This window comes from Haliotis rufescens, unplaced genomic scaffold (genome assembly GCF_023055435.1).
Source record: "Haliotis rufescens isolate VD_foot unplaced genomic scaffold, xgHalRufe1.0.p SCAF_21, whole genome shotgun sequence".
NCBI lineage: Eukaryota > Metazoa > Mollusca > Gastropoda > Lepetellida > Haliotidae > Haliotis > Haliotis rufescens.
The window spans coordinates 14,323,117-14,338,508 of NW_025963902.1; the positions used below are offsets into that span (position 1 = coordinate 14,323,117).

The window sequence follows — 15,392 nt, forward strand, 5'->3', positions numbered from 1 at the left end:
CCAGAGTTAAACATATGATATCATTACTTCCATTTCGACTCAACTGTGCTGAATTTATATAACCTTATATTTGAGAAATATTTGGTACTTACTTTTTTTATGACCTTTTTCAAGATATTTGACCTTCATGCCATCATGCAAAAACATTTCTACATTTCCCTGGAAAGCAGTAGTTTCAGTGAACTTGATTTTGTGGCACATTTCCCTGTCCTATTGAGCTGAGTTTTGTGGCAGTGATCCAAGCATAAGTTGTATGAAACAAACATTTCTTTGTGCTTAAGATATAAGTAAACTATACAGCCTGATTATAACCCAAACCTAATCTGTCTCCCAGACCTTAGAGAATAATGTAAAAAAGTGAATCCAATTAAAATCTTGAATGATTTGGCAAGTCTGGATTAGTCTGAAATTGAGCATTGTTCAGGGCTGCATTTGGATTTTATTTCGTAGATATATATTTAAAAGTAAAATTACTTTGTTTCCTGGACTAAATGTTAGTCTTATCCCAGACTGCACTACCAAAATGGCTGACAAAATACATTATTGAAGAAATCACGATCATGGTCCGCTACGCGTTCCCAAAATAGTACGACATGTTTGATATTGAAAACTAAATGAGAAACTGGCAAGTACACAAGCTGATACACGATCGCAAAAGATGAGATTTCTTTCTCCCAGGGGACCACGTTTTACATGGTGGATGGCTTCTGCCTGTTTTACCATCTTGTTTGATTGTATCCTCAAATTAGTCGTTACTTTGAATTCTTTCACAGCGGCTATACCTACCATTACTGTTAACCTATAAATCACAAGGTAATTTGTTAACCAGTGGAAGCTTCCAGTTAACATCCTTTGATTACCTGAACAGGAAAATAAGAGCTTTTCTCCATCAGTACCGCATTAGCCCTGCTCGTTACTGAACTGTAGCTGCAGCTCCGCAGTCGGGCTCGCTAATTATAGAGCATCCATAAACGTGATGCCTTTCACGTTGAAGGACCAGGAACCAGTGCTTAGGAAAATACTTTTAAGTCATCAAGCTTGATTATGGTTAGATTAATAGCATTGCCACTCATCTCTGTTTATGCCTTGTTTGTTAGGTACCACTTGGTAAACAACTAGTTCTCATCATGTTTGGTCGTGAGAATGTAGGGTAAGGATAATGTTGGTGCTATGAAAGGGAAGAGAAAGTCTAAGTTTGACACTGATGTGGAATTGGACGAATGTTGATGTTCTCCTGGTGGCAGGATGGTTACAAAACCACTGTTATGCTAAAAATTAAAACTCTTTATCCTCAGATGATGACTGTGAAAGTTATGGTGTAAAGAAGAGTGCAATTTCACTGTCAAAGTCTTCACCTGATATATTGCCCAATTTGACATTGTCCATGTATTTGAAGTCTTTGATTGGCATTTAGAAATTGTTGAATATCCATAAAATGTATTGTCTCCATCATTGTCTACTATTTAAGAGAAGTTAAAGGAAACCTATTTTTTCATGTGACTATAGCTTATTTGTCGTGGCTGATGGGTATTGCATGACACAGCCTTCCAACTGTAGGTGTTCTTTAACTTGTTAAGAACTGTATATATGAATGTTACATGTTCAAAATGACCCACGGTACAAAGAAGTAGGGTTATAATTTTAAAAAATCGCAAAATTGCCGGGCATGACGACAAACAGGAATACTGTGTATGTAATGAGCAGAATTGTGTCTATCACATTTTTTCTGTGAATACTGACGATAAACCTCCAATTTTCCACAAGTCCATGCTTCTTAGGGAAAGGTCACTGAAGGTGGTCAATGATGGTAATTTTTTATCCAGGGCAGCTTTTCCTTTTGATTGAATTTTGGCCGATTTCCATCTTTGGCCCAGGTCCCATTAACATTATTAAGTCGTACTATCATCCCATAATGATGTGAGTGAGTGAGTATGGTTTTACATCGCCTTTAGCAATATTCCAGTAATATCATGGCGGGGGATACCAGAAATGGGCTTCACACATTGTACCCATGTCAGAAATCGAACCCGGGTCTTTGGCGTGACATGGGTGGTCAGGTAGCCAAGTGGTTAAAGTGTTCGCTCGTCACGCCGAAGACCGGGGTTCGAATCCCCAAATGGGTACAATGTGTGAAGCCCATTTCTAGTGTCCCCTGCCGTGATATTGCTGGTATATTGCTAAAAGCAGCGTAAAACCTCATTCACTCACTCACTCACTCACTCACTCACTCACTCACTCACTCAGAATGGCAGGTTAAAATTCACACATTCACCATTCGTGCCTACAGTGACTGTGGGTAACGCGTCCAGGGGGACCCCATTATTTTAGAGTCCAAACTCACTCACTTTGGCGTGACGAGCGAACACCTTAACCACTAGGCTACCCAACCGCCCCCATAATGATGTGAACCTTGGAGTATGCATATTTGTTCTCAGTGTAGATACATGATGGATACAAATTAAACATCTTGATATGATTATTAATCCTTCCCAAGAGGCAAGGTCATTGCAAAGGACCTTTATTTAAAAATAAAATGTAATTATATCTATAGCTAAATTAGGGTAAAATCTATCTGATGAAGAAATCACAGCTGCAAAACCAAAAGGAAATTGAGTATAGAGACTGAAAATAGCAAGCAAATACATAATTTGTTGTGGCCGAATTGTAACAATATGCTCTGTAACATTGGACCATTTCCATTTTGGCACGGGCATGAATGTATAATATAAATGTTCATGGGACAGGAATTAAACTGTACTGACAAATATCCATTTCCGCACGCTGCTGCTACATTTTGAGGTCACAAGAGGTTAGTTGTCAGGCAAGCAGGATATCCATGGAAGTTTGTTCAGGGAGATAAAAAACCAACACTTGCACTTCACTTCAATATGTTACTAGAAGATAAGAGAGTTATATAGGATGTTTTTGTTCAGGGGCATTCACATGTGCATTTGAAAAAATCAGTCTGGGAGCAAGTTCAGTGCATGTGTTTATGATTCTATGTTCAGGTGGTGTTTGTAGACCATGTTGTAACTCAGAGGACTGGTCAGACGTTTTGGATGCACTAATGTACTGAAAATATTGACCCTCTCCTAATTCTTGTCATATTTTTGGATGACCCTCCTCATGTCCTTGTACATTTTTTCATGGCCCTCCCTGAAAAAGAAAAAATGCAAGAAGCACTTCATTATTATTTTTATTAAATGTCCATTTTTTCATGACCCTCCCCAAATATGTGTTATATTTTTTATAACCCTCCCTGAGAGACCGTCATATTGCATGGTGATCCACCCCAGATTTCCCCTGACTGGCCCCCAAGACAGTGGGCATTATTAATTGGATGTGGTGTACTATTGTTATTGATGCCCATAACAAGTTTCTATGGCAATGAGGACCGCCTCCGTGGTCTAGTGGTAGAGCGTCTGCCCAGAGAGCGGAAGGTCCGGGGTTTGATCCCCGGCCGCGTCATACCAAAAGAAGTTTAAAGATGGTACTTGTTGTTACCCTATCTGGCGCTCGGCATTAAGGTGCTAAAACAAGGACTGGTCGGCTCGGAGTCAGTATACTGTGTCTGAGTGGGGTATTCATGTTAAACTGCTTCATGGTATCCCAGTGGGCTAGCACTATAAATCGGCATCAGTCTGGACTAGTACAAGCAGCCACACACACACGTACATGCACGTCGCTATATAAGTGCAATAATCTTGGACGCGACGTTAAACCCCATTTCACCTCACCTATGGCAATGAGTAGCATTAGAAGACTACCAGCCTAAGAATTGTCTTTTTTAAGACAAGTCCTGGGTCCCGTTCCACAAAGCGATCTTAGTGTTAAGGAATGCGGGTTTAAATCGTTTTAGTGCTTAGATCACATTAAGGAACAGCTCTCAGAGGACAAGTGTAAACTAGTTTCACTCGTCCTTGGAATTTGTAGCGAGTCCTGCTTGAATGAGACAAAAATATTTACTGTGTTTAAAATTTTCTGTCAGGTTTACTTGTTTATAAAGGTGGCACAGGTGGCCTAGTGGTCTAAGGCGCCACGATTCGCTGTGCAGAGTTGCGTCCCTTGGGCATGCCAGAAACTTATGATTGTGGGTTCAAATCCCGGTTCGCCCCGATTATGTTTCTAGGTTTGTCAGCACCATACCCGTGCTCATGGGTTTCACCGAAGTGGTAAACCTTTCAGACATGTATCACATTAAGCTGACACGCCGCGATATAACTGGAATACTGTTAAAAGCAGCGTTAAACCCAACTCACTCATTTGTATTTATAGAATTATGAACCTCAAATGCTTCTAGTCATTGAGGACCACCATCGTTGAAGTTTTACTTTTTCTCTGCACAATTTAGTAGTCTTGGGCAAGAGGACTATTTTGAAGGTCCTCCCACATCAAGCTGACACGCCTTGATATAACTGAAATACTAAACTGTATGACAAAGTTCAGTCCCATCTGTTAAAAGAAATAGATTTCTGTAATAAATGTGCCCCTGTTTCTGTTCCAGCAAACGGAGTGTTGATTTTGGACTGCTGACCCACTCAGGGTTCTATGTTAGTGATCGTAACCAGAAACTGGACCGTCATGGCTGCCAGTTGCGTCTGCAGCAAGCTGAGGTCGAGGTCTTCACCCGCTTCCACATAGAATCTCGGTCTCGTATTGACTACTACCACAACCGAAAGGCCTATCTCAAGGTCACTGACATTGTCTTGAAGAGGATGAGAATGTCGGATCCAAGGATTGCTTCCCTTGAAGGGAACATCATCCAAGGTCTAGGCCAAGGAAGGACTGAAGTCCAGGTACACTTTTAGAAATTAAAATGTCCTTAAGTAATTGTAGGTTTTCATAAAAGACCTGTAGAGCTGATGTCATTTGAGTACTTATTGTACTTATTGTATTCCTATGCAACCCATGCTTGTCGTAAGAGGTGACTTATGGGATCTCCCTGACTTGATCCTTTTATCGTATCCCAATTGCGTGCAGCAATGCTCATGATGTCAATCACTGGATTGTGTGGTCCAGACTGGATTATTTACAGACCGCTGCATATAGCTGGAATAATGCTGAGTGTGGCGTTAAATAATAAACAAACAAAAATCTATGTGCAAGTGAGTGAGAGAGTTTGGTTTAACGCCGCTTTTAACGGTTTTCCAGTTATATCACGGCGTGTCAGCTTAATGTGGGAGGTAAGCCCGAAGTGATGCAGGTCTCAGACGTTTACCTCTTTCGTGAAACCCACGAGCACGGGTATAGTGCTGACAAACCTAGAAACATAATCGTGGCGAACCGGGATTCGAACCTCACAATCATAGGTTTCTGGCATGCCCAAGGGGAGCAACTCTGCACAGCGAATCGCGGCGCCTTAGACGACTGGGCCACCCGTGCCCCCCTATGTGCAAGAGATACCAGGGTGAAAGTACTAACATGTGCCTGTATAATGCAGGTGCTGTCACCGACCGGGCGTGTCATGGCTGCCAGGGAGGTCCGTGTGGGCAAGGAGAAGGTTGTCATAGAGCGTCTGCTCATCCGAGTCATCAGCGGCGTCCGGCTTGATATCGTCAAGGGTTCGCTTCCTGGCACCCTCACCGCCATTGCTCACCTTGAGCACAAGCTGATGTCCAAACACAAGGTATGCTACAGTTAGGAGTTAAGCATTATGTCAGAGGGGTAGACAAAGTACGGACCCGAGAAGATCCGGGGTAGAATAGGTCTTCAGCAACCCACGCTTGCCGTTAAGGTTGACTTTGCTTGTCGTAAGAGGCGACTAACAGGATCGGGTGGTCAGGCTCGCTGACTTGGTTGATCCATGTCATCGATTCCAATTAGGTGGATCGATACTCATGATATTAATCACTGGATTGTCTGGTCCAGACTTGATTATTTACAGACCGCCGTCATATAGCTGGAATATTGCTGAGTGCGGCGTTAAACAACAAACCAACCAACCAACACAAAGTACGTGATCTAGACTACCAGTTGTCAGACTATAATTTTTGCGGGAGCCTCAGTGGCTGAGTGGGTTACTTTGCTGACTTTGTGTGTTGGTGATTAGGTGCCTCACTCTGGCAGTGTAGAGTGTAGGTTCGAGTCCCGGATGGGAGTCAACCCCTCAAAAGTACTAGAATCTGTACTTTACTAAGAAAGTGTTATCCCAAATATAACATTTGTTACATTATGTCGTTTCAGGTTTGTGGGTGTTAAAGTAGACACAATTTATGGATAGCAACTTCTTTATTTTACTGTAATGGCGTTGTTTTGGTATACCATTGTCAAGCAAGGCTAAATAATGAACATGGTACAGAATATATATAGTAGGTGGAGGATTGACAGTAACAACAATCGCATGCATGAGGAAGATTAACAAGACCCCATGCTGGTCGTAAGAGCAACTTGTCCATGCATGGGTTTCCGGGTTTAATATGACAGGACTAGTGAAAATAGAACGCCTGCTGACTTCCACTTTTGACAAAGGACGAGATAGGATAAGGGCCCTTTTTGATCCACAAGCTCTGTTTTATTCAAGTATTGAACACAAGTCTTAGAAATTCGTATGAAAGTTATCAGATGTGTTCAAATGAATGAGAACTAGGTTAAATTGTGTCACCAAGGATTATTTTAGAGGTTTTCAAGGAGCAATATCTAATATTTGAACAGGAGCAAGTTTTTTGCCCAAGCTGATTTTCTTAGGCCTAACAACAGTAGAAACATCTGGAAACAACTCATGTTGGGTAACCGACTTGCGCTTAGTGTTTTTTTTTTTTAAATTTGAATAATCTCAGCCTTTTTCACTCATTTTAGTGATATTTTTGTATATGATCATGTCAGAAGTCCAAAACGTGCACGTTTAAAGAAGAGAAAAGGTTACATGTCAGTCATTTGTACATGTCTGATAATTTTCACGTTTTCCCTATATTTATAATTTGACATTCTTACTGAGCCACAAAGGGCACCTGTCCTACCTTGTCCTTTGGATGAAAGCTGATAATTAATTTGTGGTCTAACAGCTTAGAACAATGTCTCACTCATTCAAGGCTGATAGCTGTTGATGCAGCAAGTCTTCAGACCTGAATCAATTGCTTATTTCCAATTTTCCACGTTGAATGTAGACCTTGTTTGTTGTTGTGTAGGCAGTTCTAGATCCAAACCTGCAGTAACTGGTTTGTCTTGAGTACGTCCCATGGCCGTACGTTTTCATGTAAAAAAATGACTTCATCTCTCTCAACAACTTGATTCACTTTGCTGCAAGGCAGGATGACTTCATAGACCTAATAATGTTCATTAAGAGACATAGCCTTTAGCATCTGACATTTAAATCAAAGAATTTGTTTGAACATTTTGTGTTGCAAGTGGCCAGGTTGAGGTACGATATAGAGATGTTAGCCTGAAGAAATAGTCCGTTTCTTTGGATACGATTGAGCATACATTCTACTGCAGGCAGTAGTCTGTTTGTTTTTATGAAAAAAGACAGAGAAAAAAGTTTGAGAACTGTGCAACTGATTTTAAGCACTGGCAATGTTTTCATGTGATGTACAAGGATTTGTTTGGTTAATTTTATTCAAAGAAATTCGTCATTTCAGGTCACTAAGTTTCTGTTCCTGTAATGATGTCCTTATGACTTTGATGTCAGTATTTTTCTCTTGATACTTTCCCTCGAGCATCTAACCAGTCTACATCAAGTGTTGAGTTTGTGCGTGTTATCTTGTGTGATGTATGGCTTTGAATTGCGTAGAAACATGGCCTTGTAATGTTTTCCTGCTCAGAATCCCCCATGATCACAAGTCCAACCATTTGATATTCTGAGTCTTTGCTAGTTTGATCCAGCAAATCCTTGAATTTTGTGTTTTTTGTCTCAGTTTTTTAGAAAAACATTGTTCACTGAATGTCCTAAAAATATGTTTTTGGTTTCCCCAAAATTGTTTTATGCAAAGAAATAGAGGTCACATAAAATATATTCTGTCTCAAACACAAAATCTCCAGCACTTCTTTGTCTCTTTGTTGTTGCACTGCCTGGTGCTCGGTGTTAAGGAGATAAAACAATGACTGGTTGGCTTAAAGTCAGTATACTCTGTCTGAGTGGGGTATTCATGTTAAACTGCAGCATGCATCTACGCTTTAAAACTGGCATAAGTCGGGACTAGCATTAACACCCCACACCCCCAATTTCACCTCACCCCACCCTTTCTGTTTCTGTGTGTAAGAGGTTTCAAGGCACAGTTTTAGTAATTGATTCAGAGTTATTATTATGTTTTTGCTGGGTTAGCCAAGTGGTTGAGGTGTTTGCTTAACCATGTCAAATACCAAGTTTGATTCCCCTCATGGCTACAATGTGTGAAGCCCATTCTTGGTGTTGTAACCAATGATGTGGTTGTAAGATTGCTAAAACAATATTCACCTCAATCAAGCATGTATCTACCACTATCTACCACTGGTTTGTCATTCATGTGTAGATGGAGGAAATATGAAACAAAAGGTGTATGTTTCCTGTTCCTTTAGGCTATATTACAGCATTAACACAATAGTGGAAACTTTGTACCCATGTGGGGAAACAAAACCTGACTTATTTTAGATAATGAACGAAATCTCTCACTACTTGGCTACACAGGGGTAGGTGGAGTACTGATGAAAGTGCACATGGGTAGAATATGTGAAGCTCAATTTTGTGCCTTTGCTGTGATGCGGTCAGAATAATGGCTAGAATATGGCTAGAAAAATTGTTAGAATATGGTTAGTAGAACGTGGCCGGAATGTGGTTACAATAATTGCTAGAATATGGATTAGAGAGGTGCAAGACCAAACACACTCAAACTAGGCTCCGAAACACCTCTTTGAAGCAGTAGTGAATCAGCCTCTTCATAAATGTCATTGTCTGTAAGATGTCTTTGAAAGCAAAAATGTTTTTTCCATGATTTCAGGAGGCAAGTCTGGATGTGTCCGTGCAGTATTCTGATGGCACAAGCTTCCCTCTAAAGTACATCAATTCTAAGGACTATGACATAAAGATTTCCTCCCTCAACCACCATGTGATCGACATTCTTGACACGGACAACTACGAGATCCGTGCAGTTGGTGAAGGAAGTGATGAATTCGTCAAAGTTGTTTTCAGGCATGGAGACCAATGCCCACGAAAACGTTCCCGCCCACTCTCTACAACCTATGTATATGTGACTGCCGACTTCTCCAAGGAAGGTAGCTACCATGACAGTCTTCAGAGTGACGGCAACTACAACAACCGCGCCAGCGGACGGTGGGAGGATGAAGATGATCACAACCAGAACATCCAGAAAATACATATTGACAATAAAGACAAATACTTTCAACACCAGTCTAAGTCAAAGTTCGATAAGATTTTGAAGAAGGACAAGTCTGATCCTCAAGTGATTCCTGTCGATTTGGCCTTTGGTAATCTCCCCATGTCCAAACCCAAATCTGAAGCTCACCAGCAGCCAATCCGAGAAAACAACCGCCTGTCTCCATTGGAGATTGGCATGTATGTCCTGCTGGCTGTATTCTGCGTGGCCATATTGGTCTTTACTGTTAACTGTGTTGTATTCATGCTCAGATACCGCCGAAAGCGTATTCCAAAAGGTCCTAAGGATACAGTATCTCAGGCACATGACTGGGTATGGATCGGACGCTCAACGCTCGAGCGTAATGGTGCTCATCACACACGCTGCTCACAGACGCTCATGCCAGAGGAGGACTTCAATGGGAACCAGATGATTGTTCGTCCTCAGAGCAGCAGTCACAGCTCTAACAGTTCACAGAACGGTGGAAGCAACCGCAACAGCACCGTGTCGACATACAAAGGCTCGGAATGCAGCATTCGGATCACTGCCAACCCACTCTTGGATGGGGCAGAAGTCCCCAACCCAGAGGATGCCGAATGGGATTATGAAGCAATGGGGATGACATACGATCAACTAATGGAATACTTTGATAATTTGAAAGAGTCAACTGCATAACGCCTTAAGTTTTAATCTTCTTCTGAACTATTTTCAATTTTCTGCTGTATACGAGAGAGCATGAACACTATGAGGAATATGGCACTTTGCTTGCATTTTCGTCCTGTTTCATGTCCAGTGTTGAGGGAACAGTTGGATGCAGTGCGTCTTGCCTTTTGCCAGAATGAACAGGAAAACACAAGTGGAAATCTCTCCCTTACGAAATGGTTGTGCAGAAGACTGGATTAGGGCACGGTGTGGTACTGAGCTGTGGACATGAGTGTTGTTCAGGTATTTAATGGGCCAGGTCCTCGTTGTGATGTGAACCAAGTATTTCTTGAGGACCCACACTCATCTAGCAGTACTAGAGACTTATACCATCATACTGGCACCCTTGTATTGTCTATACTACATGTGTAGGATATACGTGATTATATGCCACACTGATAGTTTGTGATCCTATATTGGAAGTATTCACTGTAAATAATTGTATGCTGCCTGAAGGTCCTATTGAGATGTTCCATGGCAGGAAAAAGGCAGGTGGGACCTGAAATGCATAATGACTAAATTTGAGAGTTTATGTATCAAAATGGCGGCCTCTTAGCACATGCCTGAGCAGTGAGATGGCATTATAGTGCTGGTGTATATAATACTCATATTGTCTTATATATTTGCATGTGACAGGCAAAGGAGACAATCATGGCATATGAGAATGTGGTCCTGAGTCAAAGGAGTTGGTAAAGGGAAGTAACTCTAACAAGGGAGAGAACTGGTGATGATAGGACCAGGCACATGCACAGTGAAGAACACTGTGTGGTGGTCATGTAGAATAACATCAACTACTTCTACAGACATGGCAGATTATGTTGAGTCCTTTCCCGGACAATGTAGGCGAAAGTAACCAAATTTCCTTGAAGAAAATGTTTTGGTCAGATGAATTTAAAATCTTTTAGCTTGATCTTGGACATTTTTTACTGTCTGTAACCGGCTGACATGAAGACTGCAAGATGAGATAACATCAAATGCTTTTTAAAATGCACTGTAAACCAGAGTGTATTTTTGTGTCGAAAAAAATATTGTGGAAAATAATGATCTGTAAGAAGTGGATCTGTATTGCTCGCTGCAACTGTTCTCTTTGTCGAGAATTGTTCTTTGTTTTTGATGGTTAACAAAAAGTAGTTGAGTATCAAATATCCTGGTCAGTGTGATTGTTGTGAAGTTACTGCAGGCCACCCCTATATGTGCGTTAACCAACCCTCCGCTGTACACCCAACAAAAGGTTGCCATTTGGTTCTGGGAGAGTCCATTTAACAACAGGGATGGTACGATCTCTCTCAATATACCCCTTGAACAATTATAATATATTTCCTTAGATTATTTTCCATTCTGTTTGTGTGTATTCTCCCTGCTTTGTTCAGTGGAATGCCCCGGGGCTGTAATGCCCATCAACAGAATGGAAGAGTCCTGTCTTTAGTAGGGGTGTCAAGTGCAGCCCTGTCTGTTTTTTAACTGAGCTGTTTTCTCAGCCCTGTGTTATAGTGTTGTTTATTATGCATATGCGAAATGCAATATATTGAATATATGCTGGAACCCCCTCACAGTGTCTTGCTTTGGGAAATTACTTTGATCAGCAGTGATAAATATAAAATTGAGAAATGCATCAAGACCAGTTTGCATTTGCTTGATGGAAAATTAGTGAGGTGGTAGAATCATCAAAGGGGCAGCAGTTTGCTGTGGTGAAGGTCTGAGACCTGCATCACTTTGGGTTTTCCTCCATCAAGCTGACTTGCTATTAAATAACTAAATACGGAAAAAAGCAGTAAACTCAATGCACTCACTATGAAAAATTGCGTGTAAAGAATATTGGCAATTTTGTCATGTGAAAAGTGATTTGAAATGATTTCAATCGATATTTCCTTCTTGAAAAAAATGGCTGTCTTAACTGCACAGATTAGAGGAAAATTTGACCTAAATTTGAGAAGTCAAGCCAACAATTGCCAGAAAATTTGGAGTAGTTTTACTTCCATCTGCGTGTGTTATTTTAGACAGGTGGAGTAAGTCCTGACCAAGACACTGTGACTAGGGAGCCAGCAGTTACTATGACTATGATGTAACTCTGTGTAGATTGTGTTAGCGTGGACACGTCGCTTCAGTGGTGCTCCTGTGCAAGTCATGTGACTTGTCATTTCACAGCAAATAGATCTGACTTTCCCCCACTCCTCACGTCTTTTTCATTAGTCATTCAAAAGATTGTGATTAGTTGCCAAGGTAATGTTGTCGAAATCTATATCAGGATTACAGATCTTGTAATAATGAAATCTCAATTCAAACTTTTGAAAGGTGATTAATTTCGTTCAAGAAATTTGATATTAGTATTACTGATTTGGAAATTACTGAAGCAAATATAAATGCAACGTAGTGCTAAGGAATTGAATGGCATGACAAAATCAGTATAAAGCAATAGGCGTTTGCTTCATGGGAAGTATGTTTATTTTGGAATTTCCTCTTGGAGATTGTAATTAGCTCCTTTTTAGAAAACAAGTGAAGTTGTTGTTAGTGACCTAAATATTGCAAACCACATGTAAAATATGACACTTTTACTGAAAGTATTTGTGTGTGTTGATGTTTGTTGCAACCTAATCCTTATTGTCTTTAGGACGCTAGGATAGATATTAAAATGTTATTTTTTTTAATAAAAAAAAATAAATTCAGTGTCTAAGGCTATAGTGAATTAATTATAACATTTTCAGACAAAATTACCCAAACAAACATATACCACTCCACTTTTGATAGGAATAATCAGATATGTCATTATATTTAAATTGCACTTGACATACCGTATTCCACGTAATAAGCGCCCTGCTCTAATAAGCGCCCACGGCGATATTTGTTAATATATTGGCTAGTGAACAATCTCAATTAACACCCTTCCGATTGATTAATGTACACAAGACTTATTTATTTGCGTATAATACACACTCATATGCTATATGCACCCTTAATTATGGGCAATTAAATCCTAGAAAAATATATCTGTTGTATATAAACATTTCAGGCTGTCAGCATAAACCACGAAATTTACGATCTTTCAACTCAAAAAAATATTCTAATAAGAGCCCCCTATTTCTAATTTTGAGAGCGCCCTGGGCGCTTATTACATCGAATACGGTATTATGAGTGTCTGTTTTGTGTATCATGAAAAGATAAAAAAAAGATATCCCTATCAAAAGATGGAGTAGTGTATATTAAACAACTAGTCACTGTTTCAGGTTTGGATTCAGAACAATTGAATATTTTTCCCAACAAACCCAACTCCAAACCAGTTCTTGGAACTGTTTTGATGGGAATGGGATCTGTGAAAAATGACAAAAAAATGATTCATTTTGGCAGATTTTAATTTGTTGTGTTTAAAATAATCAATTCATTATGGTCTTGTTTTTTAACTAGTGAAGACCCTGTTAAGTTTTGCACATTTCTTGATTGTGACAACACCTGATGTTAATTAGTTTCCTGTAACCATGGTAACAGATTGTTCATGTCATTGTCTTGTTAAAGTTCCCCAGATGCTTGGTTGCCCCTACTGTTGTCTAATCAGCAAGCCTTTGTGATACTATCAGATTTAGCATTTTCCTCAAGAATCCACAAGTAAATATCACTTAACTTCTCTATAACTACTTTACAAGTCATTTTTAGATCTGTATTTTTTCTTCTATTCTATAACTTTCCATGATTTGCTATGTGTTAATAAGTATTTGGACTTTTTATTTACATATTTTTGTTTTTTTATTTTGATGGCCATTTTAATGATGGAATTTACTGCATCCTATATTTTTCTCATGATCATTGAATAATGGGACATTTCTCATCTTTTGTTGCATATTAATTCTAGCAGTTGAGAAATTATGAGTAGGACTTAATAAACTTTGAATTATATTAGTTATTTCAAAATGTTACTGATTTAGGCTATTTGGCTAAAAAATACCAACCAAGTAGGGTGGCTTACACATTTGTTAGAAATTTTTATACCCTACCTGAATTCAACAGTCTTGATGGCATTTAAGAAAAAGGAGAATTGAAGTCTATAAATTTGAATAATTAAATCCTGGCAGTCTTAATCAAATCAGTTTCTGAACATTTGGCATTATTATCCTAAGGTTCACAAACAGTAATCAAAATACATATTTCATATCAAGAAAACAAAGTTGATTAGAATTACTCCAGGTTGGCCCTGTAGTGTTGACTTGTGTAGTTAGCTATTGTATAAAAATCTGGTGCTTACCGAAATACGGCAAAATTAGGGCGCCAGACAATGACCTGGAACTGTAAATGTTGAGCCTCCTCCTCACCTTGTGTCCTGTTCCACAGAGCAGACTTAGCTCTACAATCGTTGTTAACCTGCTTCATGGACCAGAGCCCTGGTGAGGTGAGCTAAATCAATATTCTTGTTGTGATAAAGTGATATAAGAGGCTGGGTAAATTGCTTAGGTAGGCGGTCGGTCATGAGAAATGAAAGAATTATTTTAACAAGCCTTGGATAGCCATGCATTGTGAAAGACAACCGTATGTGTTCAGCACGTCTGCCTGTCTGCCTATGGTCACAATGCTGCAGCAACACTACAGTTTTTTGGGTATTTCCTGTTAAGTTATATCCCTCACTGTCTTCAAGTCTGTGTGGATGTGTGTCTGTCTGTCTGTCTGTCCTGTGTTGTCATGTGACTGTCATGTGACCTGTCACATGACATAGCAGTGACAGTGTGTCTGTTGTTTGTGACAGATCAGTTCTACTGTCAATAAATCATTTCATTATAATACATTGTTTGTTGTGTTCATGCTGTTCAATGGGAAAACACATCAGGGCTTCAGAAGGAAGAAATATCAGTCCTTGGAGGTTGAGATCAAGGATGAGGTTAGGAATCCTAAGACTTACCTCTTTGCTTGGAGCTGGTCATCTGGTGGATTTGAGGAGCATGTAATTCGACAGTTTAATATACCACTCTGGTGGTTGTACGAGCATAGTGTTTGACAGTTATAAATACCCACTGGTGGATGTACGAGCATAGAATTTGACAGTTATAAATACCACACTGGTTCATATACGAGCATGGTATTTGACAGTTTTAAATACCCACTGGTGGATGTGCGAGCATAGTATTTGACAGTTATAAATACCCACTGGTGAATGTACGAGCATGGTATTTCACAGTTATAAATACCCACTGGTGGATGTACAAGCATAGTATTTGAAAGTTATAAATACCCACAGGTAGATGTACGAGCATAGTATTTGACAGTTATAAATACCCCACTGGTGGATGTACAAGCATAGTATTTGACAGTTATAAATACCCACTGGTGGATGTACGAGCATAGTATTTGACAGTTATAAATACCACACTGGTTCATATACGAGCATGGTATTTGACAGTTATAAATACCCACTGGTGGATGTGCGAG

At 39.8% G+C, this 15,392-nt stretch overlaps 1 protein-coding gene across 1 annotated transcript in view; it reads left to right on the top strand.

The window, feature by feature from the left end:
• The window catches only part of LOC124121320 (transmembrane protein 132E-like), a 92,905-nt gene extending 78,158 nt beyond the window's left edge, over positions 1–14,747 (top strand). The window contains exons 7-9 of the mRNA XM_046484317.2: positions 4,505–4,796; positions 5,441–5,626; positions 8,910–14,747. Of these exons, the coding sequence (XP_046340273.1) occupies positions 4,505–4,796; positions 5,441–5,626; positions 8,910–9,959 (1,528 nt within the window). The 3' untranslated portion in view covers positions 9,960–14,747. The remainder of the gene's footprint in view (positions 1–4,504; positions 4,797–5,440; positions 5,627–8,909) is intronic.
• The last annotated feature ends 645 nt before the right edge of the window (positions 14,748–15,392 follow it).